Source organism: Dendropsophus ebraccatus, chromosome 15 (assembly GCF_027789765.1).
Source record: "Dendropsophus ebraccatus isolate aDenEbr1 chromosome 15, aDenEbr1.pat, whole genome shotgun sequence".
Classification (NCBI taxonomy): Eukaryota; Metazoa; Chordata; class Amphibia; order Anura; family Hylidae; genus Dendropsophus; species Dendropsophus ebraccatus.
In genome coordinates, this window is record NC_091468.1 from 23,393,401 (window position 1) to 23,408,078 (window position 14,678).

Consider the following 14,678-nt stretch of genomic DNA (forward strand, 5'->3'; position numbering starts at 1 on the left):
ACATGATAATCCAACAAGTTATAAAAACATAGAAAAAGAGTCGCATTCAAAATACTGCATAAATTTATGACAGATTATAAGTCAGTTGTGGAACAAACATGGAAAAAATCTTAAAAAGAAAAAATATAAATGTAATTTCATATATAAATATAACCAAGCTGAATTTGTATGATGTAGCTGAGCCGAGAACATCATGAAGAACAACTCATGGTGATAAAATGTCATTGACACTGCAGCACCCCAATACAAGGTAACACTTACCACTCTTGGCTTCTGCTCAATAGTTTGAAGAAACGGGGTGCTGTGTTCGGGGGATTTTTCAGGATCGCTGGATACGTCGTCCTCAGACTCATCCCATGAAGACGAGAAGCCCGTAGATGAAGCTGAAGATGAAGATAATTTCCTAGGAAGATTAGTAGGATTGATGCTGAGGCTATTACCGTCCACTTCACAGTCTTCCCCATGGTCAGTGACTATGACAGCAGGGATAGGTCCTGGAGAAGTAACCCTTGGTGGGGTGGTCTTAGAAGGGTCTTCTAAAGAGGTGTTGAAGTTTTGCTCAGATTTGGTTCTATCGCAAGTTCTATATGTGTCCAGTGATGGTGATACTGGGACCACTGATGGAGTTCCTAAAACCCGAGATGATGATACTGGGACCACTGATGGAGCTCCTAGAACCCATGATGATGATACTGGTGCTACTAATGGAGATACTGGAACCACTGATGGAGTTCCCGGAACCACCGATGGTGATATAGGTGAAGGAGGGGTAGAAGTTCCTTCCAAACTGGAGCAAGATGACTTGTGCCCCCTATCTTGACCAAAACTAAACACACTATCCTCCCGCTTACCAAACCGTAGCGGTGATGGGGACCTGCTACTCAATCGAGGACTTCTAAGCACTGGAGAAACGGGGTGGTTTTGGGCTTGTATATGGGCTTCGAAGAGTCCCACCACCTGATTGACCTGAACATTTTGGAGCTCCCGTTGTATCTGAGCCAGGCGTCTCTTCTCCTCAGTTTCCCCAAGTCCTGTTCCATTGCCATGCCCTATCCCCAACAAAGACCCCGACCGTGAATCTATTACAGAAACTGCCTCCCCCACATTCCCGCCTTGAAGCCGTAAAGGCGAGGGACACCTTCTAACTCTTGCTAGCCTCGGAGAATGGTCATCTCTGCCGTTAAAACTAGGACTACGACTTCTTGACGTGGAGCGTTCTCCTGACTCAGGAAAGACGAAGGAGGTTGTGTTATTTCTGGGAGAGTTGCCGGGGCTGGTTCCAGGACTATGGAGAGGCAGTGGTGGTCGGACTAACAGTGGACAGTAGGTGCTACGTCTCTCGGGCACTGGCAGCACTGGTCTCTGGCTTGTCTTCGTCACACTGTTGTTATTCATAATGACCAAGCTATTCAAGGCATAGCAGTACATAGCCATAGTCCTGTGAGGAGTGAAGACACTGAGCGAGCTGGGCACCAGTGGCTCACACTCACAGATCCCCGAGACTTCTTCTCATCCCCAGCACTAACATTGCTTGAAGAGTTGAGTAGACGACGACCCCGACCTCCATAAAAAAAATCAGCTGTAAAAAAGAAGAAAAAAGAGACAAATGTAAATGACTTTGGCGGGACTCTCTCTCTCTCTCTCGAGATCATAGAACAGTCTGCAACTCGACAAGTTCATGACTGTCGTTCACACTGATGTTACAAAGCCATTTTGCATATACCTGCCCAAGACTTACAACCTGTATTGTAAACAAGGCATGATGTCAGACACAAGATCGGGCTTGTAGAACCATCCCAGAAATGTGAGCGAGGCTCTGAGAGTCACTTCTCCATCAATTTGCCTTTTTGTTATAAGATTATATTTGTGAAACAGAGTGGGGGGAAAATGTATCCCTCGAAAATCCATAATAAAAAAAATTATGGACAATTTAAAGGGAATCTGTCACATAAAATAAGATGTCTGATTTGCCACGTTACGTTATAGAGCCGGAGGAGGTGAGCAGATTGAAATATAGTTTTGTAGGTAAATATATAGAAGGCAGAGTTTAATGGCCAGTCCTCACTAAGTAGGACCGCCCACTGGACTCCTAAACCCAAAAAGAGTAGTGGTTTAAGTTAATAAATGACAAGGTATACAGAATCTTTCCCCACAGAACTATATATTAATTTGCTCAGCTCCTCCTGCCCTATACCAGGATGCTGCTCGATCACACACTCATTAAGCATTACAGATTGCCTTTAAGGTACATATTGCAGAAAATTCTACAAATTATTACAATAATTTATTTTAGAACTAATTTTTGACAATCGTTAAATCGTTATGTCACCATATCAAAATGAATGGCAAGGCAACTCCTTTTTTGGGGTAGATTCCATATGTTATACTTGCCTACATCTAAAATTTTTGATCTTATAATCAGATTTTTTTTTTTACATATAAGCCCCGCCCCTGGCGCTGTCCTCCAAATGGATACGCCCACTAGAGTGGGACGATCCTTGGAATTGTCCCGGGAAAATCTGGACTATAGTCAGCAACCTCTGCTACATCTGCTATCAAAGAGATGTAAAACTTGCTAGTGTGAACAAAGCCTAACCAGCTTAGTGGTTTTTAGGATTGTCCTTTAAAAATCACGACACAATTAGTTATATGGCGCCATTACTTTTTATTACACAACCTAGACGTAATATTAGGTGATGTACATACTTCTGATCACATGCAGGACCCGAGGATGTGGCGGCACTGGTGCATGTAATACACTATAACAGATGGCCCATCTACCAGCTCATCAGTCACAGGAGGAAGACCTGACGTCTGGCACCTCTCCAGCCCTGGTATTATGAAGAACCAGTTTTAGCAACAGGTGATCGCTCCGCACAAGGCGGCAATGTTTGTAATGCAGAGAATTATCCGTACACTGTCCAGGGCTGGGATAGACAGGGAATTCCCCCGGCAGCTGGCATCAGCCGCATAAACAAAATCCTCCAATACTACTGGGATACATGAATGGGTTGTGAACCAGAAATAGAAGGATCAGGCAGTAAAAATCCTGATGGGCACAAGGAGGTCACAACATTTACCAGGCACAGGGCATCAGCAACAGCATTGGATAACAATGGGTGCAATGTGGTGAAGGGACCCATTTCAGTAACTTCACCAGCCAAATAGTGGGTGCAGCTCTGGAGTATAATACATGATGTCATTCCGGATCAGTACAGGATAAGTAATGTAATGTATGTACACAGTGACCCCACCAGCAGAATAGTGAGTGCAGCTCTGGAGTATAATACAGGATGTAACTCAGGATCAGTACAGGATAAGTAATGTAATGTATGTATACAGTGACCCCACCAGCAGAATAGTGAGTGCAGCTCTGGAGTATAATACAGGATGTAACTCAGGATCAGTACAGAATAAGTAATGTAAGTTTACAGTGACCACACCAGCACAATAGTGAGTGCAGCTCTGGAGAATAATAATGCTGACACATTAGTCTTTTGTTTTGTGCTGTATACAGGCATATAGGGCACTGAACTTAGGGATGTGTGTGGGGCTGAAAAGCCTTAGTGTGGTTTGCTATGTGTGTTTGTTATATTGTTTTGTATATATTATTAGTGTGTGTTTATTTGTATATATTTATAATGTTTATATTTATATTTATTTTTGTATATGTTATTAGAGTGTTGGTTTGTTTATGATGTTGGGCACAATGGGGCTGATTTACTAATGTGTTCCTGTCAAAAAATTGATGGGTTTTTGTCCAATTTCCCTGTTGGTTCAGTGTTCTCACATATTTACTAAAGGTGTGTGACACAACCCGACAAATAACCTGACAACTTGTCATTTTTATCCAAAAACCCTACAAGTGGGCGTGTTGTGGGTGTGTCCTTTAAAACCCGCAACAACCGACGGATTTATTAAGCAAACCGTCATTTTGGTCCTATTTGTTTATTTGGTGTGAGAATTACAGCCGGGCCAGGGGCTTAGTATAGTTCTGTTAGGGGCGGTATTGTGCATAGATTATTATATTATTATTAATTATGATTACTATTGTTTTTGTTATTTATTCTATAATATAAACTTGCACACTAGAAGTGTGCACATGTGGGGGGGTTGTTAGGGTGGGTTCACACTACGTAATTTTCACAGGTATAAACTCCGCGGAATTCCGACGGCTGTACGCGCTCGCAGACGTGCGCCTTTCCGCCGGCTCTATAGACACCGTACTATGGGCTGTCTGATTCCGCATTCCGCCATAAGAACTGACATGTCAAAAGTATTGATGGATGCCCTTCTTTATGATGATCATGATAGAGAGCCCTGTGAGCCCAGTGAGGGAACCATGACACTACGCCCGCCACAGTCAATGGACACTCCATTTTGGGGTCCTGTACAGCACATCTGCTCACAGAGCCTGCAGTTACTGTAGCATTATGTTTGTGCCCCCTATTTTCAGAGACATCTTTATATTTTAAGGGTTTGGTCTTTCATGGCTTTCAGTAGCATTGCCTGACCTGCGCTGTGTATACTGACATAACAATGTGTCACCCGTTACCTGCGAAGCAGCGATCCTCTGGTTGACATTAGGAGGATCCCACCCCTCGTTGTCCCTGAAGGCGACTCATGTTGTCATGTCACTGCTTAGTTTATCCATATACTAAAGGTCACCACCAGGTATTGTAGTGCAGCCATCAACAAGGTGGATTCTAGTGTCCTGCTCCCCGACTGACAGCTGGTAATTTATCCTACCATATATGAATCCTAACTCTATAATGCTGTCTATTCCCTGTGGCAATACTACAACTCACATCATACCCTAAAACCTGTGTATCTACAGATGTTTGAAGACTAAAACTCCCATCAGCATGCCGTATCAACCTGTGTCTCTCCAACGGCTGCAGAACTACAACTCCTAGCATGCCCTAACATAGAAATCTTAAATTGTTGCAAAACTGGAGCTCCCATCACATCCTAACAACCTGTGACTCTCCAAGTGCTGCAAAACTACATCTACCATCATGCCCTAAGAACATGTCGTTACTCTCTAAAAGTGGAAAAACTCCAACTCCCATCACACCCCATTGACCTGCGGCTCTCCAGCTTCTGCAAAACTACTAATTTAAACAAAATTAAGGTTTTTATTTTTTCCTGCTGAATGGACGGAAACAAATTCACAATGCTGTAGTGATGGTATTAGATTGTGAGCTGTGCGTGCATGGGTGCCCCCTCAGCCTATAAATAAGTGTTCCCCAACCAGCGGCTCTGCAGCTGTGGAAGAACTACAACTCCCAACTGTCAGCTTCAGGTTGTTATGGCATGCTGCTGGGAGTTGTAGCTTTGCAACAGCTACAAAGCCTTTGGTTGGAGAATTGAATTGTTACTTATGCAATTGTCCCAATGAAACTGCACTGCAAATCTATATCCATTCATAGCGACGGCAGCGACCTGTGATCATATACATTATAATTACTGTACAGGTTCCCTACAGTACATACGATTCTACACTATACAAAGTACACAGGGAAATAGCTCAAGTAGCAATTCCATATATATATATATATATATATATATATATATATATATAAGATAAAGTCCGGTCCAACCCCACTAAGGCGACAGACTTGGATCATGGATATAAATTGGGAAATACTATAAAGGCAGGTTATGGTCCGCGCACAGCTTTATAAAATGATGGGAGTTGTAATCCTATCTGCTATTGCACCGTACCTAATGAGTCTCTCCATACATGGAAACCTTGTATATCCTTTGGCTCTTATCGATAGAAAGAAAAACGATTTGATCGCCAGATTACGATTTTGCCATTGGGCGATTAAATCAGGCAAATAAGTACGTGCCATATATTGCCAGATATCTGCCCATGCAGGGCACCCGCCGCTTATACCATACCCTGAGACCACCCCACATCTGCACACTGTACATGTATCTAAACGCAGAGTGTGATACACCTTACCTGTGGCAGACCCCACTTGGAGGGGCTGATCCCTGGTCCCCGGCTCTTTCTCCTTGTGGGTTTCCTGGGCAGAAGACGCCTTTCCTTCTGCAAGGAGACGGTTGTGGAGGGAGAATCCAGCCCCAGGGTCCTTAGATGTGGAGGAGCAGCCGCTCGCTGGCTGTCTTTGTGCCTCCCTGCAGTGTTTGTTCAATGTGCAATGTAAAACTATGTAGCAGGAAGGAAGTTGTGTAGTTTGTCTGGGGCTGAACTCAGCTCAACAAGCTTCCTTGTACTGGGGGAACTGAGAAAGTTTCCATTGTCAGCCACACTGCAGCTCTGCCACCCTCCACTGCCTGCGCCTGGGCGCCCGCACACCTCTTTTCTCTCCTCTCCCATCCAATCGCTGGGATGCAGAGGAGGACACACCAGCCCCATGGATAGGGAGAGGAGAGAATGGGATGAATGGCCGCCTGGGGGGGCTCCCTGGCATGGGCTCACAGGGACACATGGGGGTTATAACAAAATAACAAAAGAAGTTATATAAGGTTATAATGCACCGTGACATTATATAATCATCTCCAGGGATAGGGTGTCACTGAAGAGGCGTATCTAAGTCTGTAGAGGGTGATACTCTCTACTGAGCTAAGCCTTTCATATGTCATACTGTCTGCAGAATCAGTGTATCTAAGGCTATCATGGGTGATACACTCTGCAGAAATAGAGTATCTATAGCTAGGATATATGGTACTGTGCTGTAGGGTATTATGGGTAATACTGTACATTAACCACATATGTCTAAGGATATCCATCTACATGTAATACCGTCTGCTAAGGTTGTGTGCGTGAGCCTATTCTGTGTGATAAGGCCTGCTGAGCTTGTATATTGTGTATCTGAGCCTATCATGTGTGATGCTGCCTGCTGAGCTTTTGTATCTGAGCTTATCATGTGTGATACTGCTTGCTGAGTTTGTATATTATGTACCTGAGCCTATAATGTTTGATGCTGTCTGCTGAGCTTTTGTATATGAGCCTATAAAGTTTGATGCTGTCTGCTGAGCTTTGGTATCTGAGCCTATCATCTGTGATATTGCTTGCTGAGCTTTTGTATCTGAGCCTATCAAGTTTGTTATTGCTTGCTGAGCTTTTTTATCTGACCCTATCATGTGTGATACTGCTTGCTGAGCTTTTGTATCTGAGCCTATCATGTGTGATATTGCTTGCTGAGCTTTTGTATCTGAGCCTATCAAGTTTGTTATTGCTTGCTGAGCTTTTTTATCTGACCCTATCATGTGTGATACTGCCTGCTGAGCTTTTGTATCTGAGTTTATCTTTAATGATACTGCCTGCTGAGCTTTTGTATCTGAGCTTATCTTTATTGATACTGCCTGCTAAATTTGTAAATCTGAGTTTATCATGTGTGATACTGCCTGCTGAACTTGTGAATCTAAGCCTGTCATATTTAATACTGCCTGCTGAGCTTTTTTATCTCAGTCTATCATGTGTGATACTGACTGCTGAGCTTGTGTATCTAAGCCTATCATATTTAATACTGCCTGCTGAGCTTTTGTATTTGAGTTTATCATGTGTGATACTGCCTGCTGAGCTTTTGTATTTGAGTTTATCATGTTTGATACTGCCTGCTGAGCTTGTGTATCTAAGCCTATTATATTTAACACTGCCTGCTGAGCTTTTTCATCTGAGTCTATCATGTGTGATACTGCCTGCTGAGCTTATATATCTGAGCATGTATCATACTGTGTCGTAGCTGAGCTTATTTTGCGCAATACTGCCTAATGTGTTGATGTATCTAAGCCTATCATGTGTGGTATTGTCTGCTAAGATGGTGCTTCTCAGCATGTCATGTGTGATACTGCCTGCGGAACTTGTGTATCTGATCCTATTATGTGTGATACTGCCTGCTAAGCTGGTGTATCTGAACCTGTCTTGTGTGATACTGTTTGATTTGCTTGTGTATCTGAGCCAATCATGTATGATGTTGTTTGATAAGCTGGTGTGGCCAAATCTGCGAATATAAGATACAGTCTGCTGAGCTATGTATCTCAGCATATCATATGTGATATCGTTTGCTTAGCTCTGGTACCTTAGTTTATCATGTATGTATCTCAGCTCAATATGTGAGTTACTGCCTGCTGAGCTGGCGTATCTAAGTCCATCATGTGAGATACTACTAAGCTGTTGTATCTAAGCCTATTACTTGTAATACCATTGCACCAACACTATCTGAGAATGCTTTTTATTTTATGGATAGGGTTGCATCTGCCATGAGGCGAGATGAATATCTCACCTCTGATAGCCCCCTTTAGGGCTATGAATACAGTGTATATATGGCCCCTTACTACAATATATACTGCTGCTCCTGTAGTGAATGTAATCTTGACAGGATGTATGTACAGTAGCAGGAACATCTGTATCTCATCAAACTCCATGCTCAAGTAACCGAATGACAGTTTTGTTTAGTAACAGTATGGAGGTAATATGTATGGTGATACATTTAAAGCGACACTGTCGCCCCCTTTTTACATTCTGACTTCTCTTCATAGATGTAATGGGTAAATTTAGCAGTTTTTGTACCTTATTTTATCTCATACGTCATGGTGCTTGTTCAAGTAAAAAGTGATCTTTTATTAACTGCAGATTGTGCTAAGTGGGCGGGGCTTCACAGCAACAGCGTCACTCAGCCCTGCCCACAGCGCCATTGGTACTGCCCTTCCGTGACGTCATCAGCACATAGGCCCCACCTCCTCGATGTCCATAGGTATGGGCCAAACTAGAGGGGGTGGGGCCTAGACCATTAGGCCAGCCTGTTCCAATGGTTGGTGAGGGGGGCAGGGCCTATGTGCCTATGATGTGATGGAGGGGCGGGACCAACAGTGGCATGGTGGGCGGGGCTAAGTGACACTGTTGCCATGAAGCCCCGCCTATTTAGCACAATCTGCAGTTGATAAAACATCACTTTTTACTTGAACAATCAGCATGACGTATGATATAAAATAAGGTACAAAATCTACTAAATTTACCCTTTACATCTATGAAGAGAAGTCAGAATGTAAAAAGGGGGTGACAGTGTCACTTTAAATATGTGTTCTTTGTATAATTGTTATAGTAACTATAGGACTAAAAAAGAAACCCTAAAAAAAGTCTGCCACAAAATAATGCGTTTGCAATTCAAATATTAAATATCAACCAAAGAAAAAATTGCAGAACTAATCAGTGAATAAAAAATATTTCTTTATTTTAATCAATAATAAATTACATAATTATCACCATGAGATACACAGAAGTACAAAACTGGGGAGGGGAATAGATGTCAGTGGGGAATATATATGTAGCTGTGCCTTACACGGGGTGTTCCCCTTTATACTGTTTACTTATTATTTGCCCTTAGTCACATATACCCCACTGACATCTATTCCCCTCTCCAGTTTTGTACTTCTGTGTATAGGACTATTATATAGAAGTATACAGTTGACTTTTCTAGTTATACGATGCAGATTTTGTATGGAGGGGGGTCAACAAATATTCTGGAGCTCCGAATGAACTGGTCTACAGGAGAAGCAGCCGCCATAAGGCCATTTTCTATTGCATCTCTTCACGCTGCTTCAGCTCTTTTCCATCCTCCTTGCCCTTCCCTCCTACCCACCGGAGCCCATTTGCGCAGCTTTTTCAACCTCAATGGCCTTTTTATCCCCTTTTGCCCATCTGTTCACACCATCTTGGGCCTCTCTAAGCTCTTTTCCCAACTCAAGTCCTCCTCTTTGCCCTAACAAAAAACAACATTTGGCTCCACCCACTGTCAGACATGGGACCTGAAAGCTTATGTCTAATTTGCATCTGCCATCAGAACTCCCACAATGCACCGCTCTCTCAACAGGAAACCAGCAAATGTAGCTTTTAGGCTATGTTCACACACCATCAAAACAACGGCCATTTTTATTGGATCATCATAATGTAGTGACAAATAACAGAAGCGCAATGGCCGCAAAACGGCCAAAGCAAAGACGTTGTGCGAACATAGCCTCAATGTGATCGGAGAAGAAAACATTGTGCAATTCTAAGGCTATGTTCCCACAATGTCTTTTTGTAGGCAAAAAAAACAGCTGTTGTTTGATTATAATGGCCGTTAATAATAATGATGCATACCTCCCAACCGTCCCGGATTTCGCGGGACAGTCCCGTTTTCGGGGTGCTGTCCCGCGGTCCCGAAACGGCCCCCAGTGTCCCGCATTATATGTGGCCCCAGCGAAAAAACAATAAACCAGTAACTCACCTGTCCTCCGGTCCCAGCAGCTCCTGGAGCACTATATGGGGATTGGACACTATGTGGGGGATTGGACACTATGTGGGGCACTATGTGGGGGATTGGATACTATGTGGGGCACTATATGGGGGCATTGGATACTATGTGGGGCACTATAATGGGGGATTGGATACTATATAGGGCATTTTTGGCGGGATTGGATACTGTATAGGGCACTATTCAGTCAGCAGCATGTGGTGACTGTAGGGGAGTGGCTATGGAGGGTTGCTATGGGGGCGTGGCTATGGAGGGTCGCTATGGGGGCGTGGCTATGGAGGGTCGCTATGAGGGCGTGGCTAAGGAGACCACGGCGCGCATGTCCCTCTTTGCTCTTTGCAAAAGTTGGGAGGTATGATGATGACCATTATTTACGGCCACCATTATAAAATAAGAACTGTGGGGGAGATTTATCAAACATGGTGTAAAGTGAAACTGGCTCAGTTGCCCCTAGCAACCAATCAGATTCCACCTTTCATTCCTCACAGACTCTTTGGAAAATGAAAGGTGGAATCTGATTGGTTGCTATGGGCAACTGAGCCAGGTTCACTTTACACCATGTTTGATAAATCTCCCCCTGTAATTTTAAAAACAATGGCCATTATTTTACCCGAAAAAACATAGGAACATAGGGGGAGATTTATCAAACATGGTGTAAAGTGAAACTGGCCCAGTTGCCCCTAGCAACCAATCAGATTCCACCTTTCATTTTCAAAAGAGTCTGTGAGGAATGAAAAGTGGAACCTGATTGGTTGCTAGGGGCAACTGGTCCAGTTTCACTTTACACAATGTTTGATAAATCTCCCCCATTGCCTTAGGGCCCTATTACACCAAACAATTATCGGCCGATTACCAGCCACTCTGGTCAATGATCAGCTGACATGCACAATGTCAGCTGATCATGGTTTTTACACATGACCTCTCAAAACAATCACAATAGCAACAGTCTGCTGGTCTAAGCAATAGGAGTGGAGGCAGCAGACCACCACTCATTTGAATGGGCCACCCGAACGATCTAAGGATTGTGCAGGCAGACCCTCCCACTGCTCCCCATGGTCCCCCCCATTCCTCTCCATTTGATGTCTGTGTGAGTAATAGCACAGACAACAACTGGGGAACAAGGAGGAAGTGACTGATGACATGACAGGTCGGCACTCACTTCCTCCTCTACATACTGGTGGTGGAAAGGTGTCAACTGCTCTTGAAAGGTGGAGTGTCCCTTTAAGTCTTTATGTTGTTTGCTTATTGTATGGACTATAGGGAGGATTATGGTCGTGAAGGAAGGTGATCTGTGTAGTTTTGTAGAACCGGGGATACATTGTCTGCTAAGAGTGTCTGTATGGCAGATGTGCCATAACACAGGTCGGTGTGAATGGATACCGAGCCGGCTATTACACCGCACACACTGTATACATATGGTCGTTGCTGTATAAGAAAAGCAACAGAAGGTAGAAAACAAACACAGCTTGTTTGTGTGTTCTGCTTGTATTTATTTAGAGCAAATGAACAGTCAGGGCACGGCCGGCGGGAACGGGAGACGGTACGACACCGAGGAAAAATTATAATGGGAATGTTTAGTGGGGAATAAAGGAGCATTCAATTTCTGTAAAAATTACAAAAAATTATTCAAATGACACATTACATTGTGTGCTACACTCTAATCACAGCCAAAGCTGCATTCACAATCCTGCCAGCTTCCTGTCATAGTTACATAGCTATGATGTATGGACGGCTGTCCGGAAGAAAAGTGACACAGAGGATCTTGGTCTGCTTCAGTAGAATTGTTTTCTATTGTAATTTTTAATTTAAAGGAATACTTTGGAGAGAAAAAGTTATTAAATCAAAATATGTTTAAAGAAAAATTAAAAATGAGATGGAAAAATGTTAAATAAAAAAAAGTTAGTAATCAACTTTAATAAATCAAGTCTTTCCTGCAGGAAGTGGTGTATTCTTTCCAGGCTGACACAGTGCTCTCTGCCTCCATCTCTGTCCAAAGCAGCAGCAAATTCTCCTAGAAAGTACTGGAAGACTGTAAAAATTTTTTTTTTTTAAGAAGAAATTTACAAATCTGTATAACTTTCTGACACCAGTTGAAGAGGTAATTTCATGGGGAGGGGGCTGAGCTGTGAGCTTCATCTATTGCAATGCTTCATCACTGTAATACAGATCAGCCTTTCCAGCAGCCTCCTCCTTATCATCACTGATAAAACAAGAAGTCTCAGCTTAGTTTTAGGGTATGTTCACACTAAGTAAAATAGGCTGAATTCCACAGCGGGGACTGCCTTAGTGTGTCAATGGGATGCCTCGCGCGTCTCCGCTCTCCGCCGCTTTTTGCTCAAAGAATTGACATAGATTATAATAAATGGTCTGGCACCACAAACCAATAAACGGGGAGTGCTAGTCAACACAACTCCTATACAATGCATAGAAAAACAGCGACCAAGTTCAAACAACCAGACTGCACCTCACAAAATATAATTGAAAAATATTCATGTCAATTCTTTGTGCGGAGAGTGGAGGCGCGCGAGTCACCCCATTGACACAATAAGGCAGGCGGGATTCCAAGCGGAGCCCGAGGCAGGGGGCTCCACCACAGAACTGCGCCTGTTTTACTCAGTGTGTACGCACCAAGTTGGGCATGAGTAGAAACTGCAAGATTGCAAGATTCTCTTATAATAATAAAATGGGAAATTATTTTCTGTTATTACATTTCCATATTGAAACATATATAAAGTCCGCATGGCAAACTGGCAAAGTGATATTTTACACAATACCAATGATAGAAACGCCCTCTAGGACACAGGGGTCAAAACTCCAGCTGTAGAACCACAATTACCATCATGCCTGTATAACCACCTGTGTCTTATGGCAACATGTAATCACTTGATCACTTCCACAGTACACTGCAATACTCATACTATTATATCGCTGTATGTGATCTCTTTATATCTTCTACAGTACACTGCAATACTAAAGTATACTATTATATTGTGTATGTGATTGCTTGATTGCTCCTACAGTACACTGCAATACTAATGTATCCTATTATATTGCTTATGTGTATGCTTAATCGCTTCTACAGTACACTGGAATACTAATGTGTGCTAATATATTGTTGTATGGGTTGGCTTGATCACTTCTACAGTACACTGCAATAATAATACTTTTATATGGCTGTATGTGAACGCTTCTGCAGTACACTGCAATTATATTATATTACGGTATGCCATAGTTTTACCAATCTTTTATTATAGCTTACCTCTGGCCTCTGGCAGGGTGTTATAGGAGTACTATTACATGGAGACTATCATAAAGCCTCTGGTTGTCATGACAACCCAATGTCCGACTGTGATTGCATAATGATTGGGGGAGCCATTGGGGTTCTTACCATCTAGATATCATGGTTTCTATTGACTGTGGCATCTAGGGAGCTAAATGGAAGGAATGGGAGGTATCTCTGATTCTGCTTGGCTGTGGGTGTCATCTGCAGTTAACAGTCATCACCCACAGTGTCCTGAGCCAGCTCCACACCTCCTTCACATGGCCATGACATACTAGTACGTCATAGGGTCTTAGGGGGTTAAAGATGTAAGCCCTGCAACATGCATTCCAACATACTCTTTATATACAGCCCTGCTCTTAGTATTAATAGCCGCCAGGCAGCCATGTAATTGAATTTGGCGAGCTCGCCCAGATCCCATGTTGGTGGTTACCAGGCGGGTGTGGGGCATAGCTGCCATCATCTAAATTAAGACAAATTTATACAAACCCAAACCAAATTAGGTATTGGTGTGCGAGCGTGTGCGGCGGATTAACCCTATGTGCACACTGGATCCCACGACACTTAGTCCTGCGGAGGTTTCCTATTTCTAAGGAGAACACAAGAAAGATATGCAAGAACTTGTAAGTGAAGACGTCTCTTGCCTAAGAAAATAATTACCTGTGGTCTGCGGATGTGAGCGAGGGCCAGCCCCGTGCCTCCGGCTCCACCGCATCCCGGAGAGATGTTTTCTTTCCTTTAAAAGAGAAGAGACAATGTAATTGGTTTTTTATTACTGCCAACATTTAAGACATTATCCAAGGAATGCCATGCTGAGCTGCTGTATCTAAGACCATCATGTGTGATACTCTGAGCAGGGCAAGATAGTTCAGCTTTTCATGCTTGATACTGTTTGCTGTACTGGGGTATCTGAGCCTAACGTGTGATACAATTTTCTGTGTTGGGGTATCTAAGCCTTTCCTAGGTGATACTATTTGCTAATTTGGTATATCTAAGCTTAGAATGTGGGATACAATCACACATCATTTTATTATGCGTGATACTATCTGTATGTCTTCCCCTAAGTACCACTATTATGGTATATATGATGAATGCCGGGCACTCCACACTGTTTATAGGACAGAGAAGTG

At 43.1% G+C, this 14,678-nt stretch overlaps 1 protein-coding gene across 2 annotated transcripts in view; it reads right to left on the reverse strand.

The window, feature by feature from the left end:
* ITPKB (inositol-trisphosphate 3-kinase B) overlaps positions 1–14,286 on the reverse strand; it is a 74,562-nt gene extending 60,276 nt beyond the window's left edge. The window contains exons 1-2 of one of the 2 annotated variants that reach the window (XM_069954929.1): positions 14,209–14,286; positions 262–1,579 (exon numbers count right to left, since the gene is read on the reverse strand). In XM_069954929.1, coding sequence (XP_069811030.1) covers positions 262–1,434 — 1,173 coding nt within the window. In that variant the 5' untranslated portion in view covers positions 1,435–1,579; positions 14,209–14,286. Of the gene's footprint in view, positions 1–261; positions 1,580–5,971; positions 6,294–14,208 lie in introns of those variants that run through there. The other variant, XM_069954928.1, reaches the window with a different exon arrangement.
* Between the last annotated feature and the right edge of the window lie 392 nt (positions 14,287–14,678).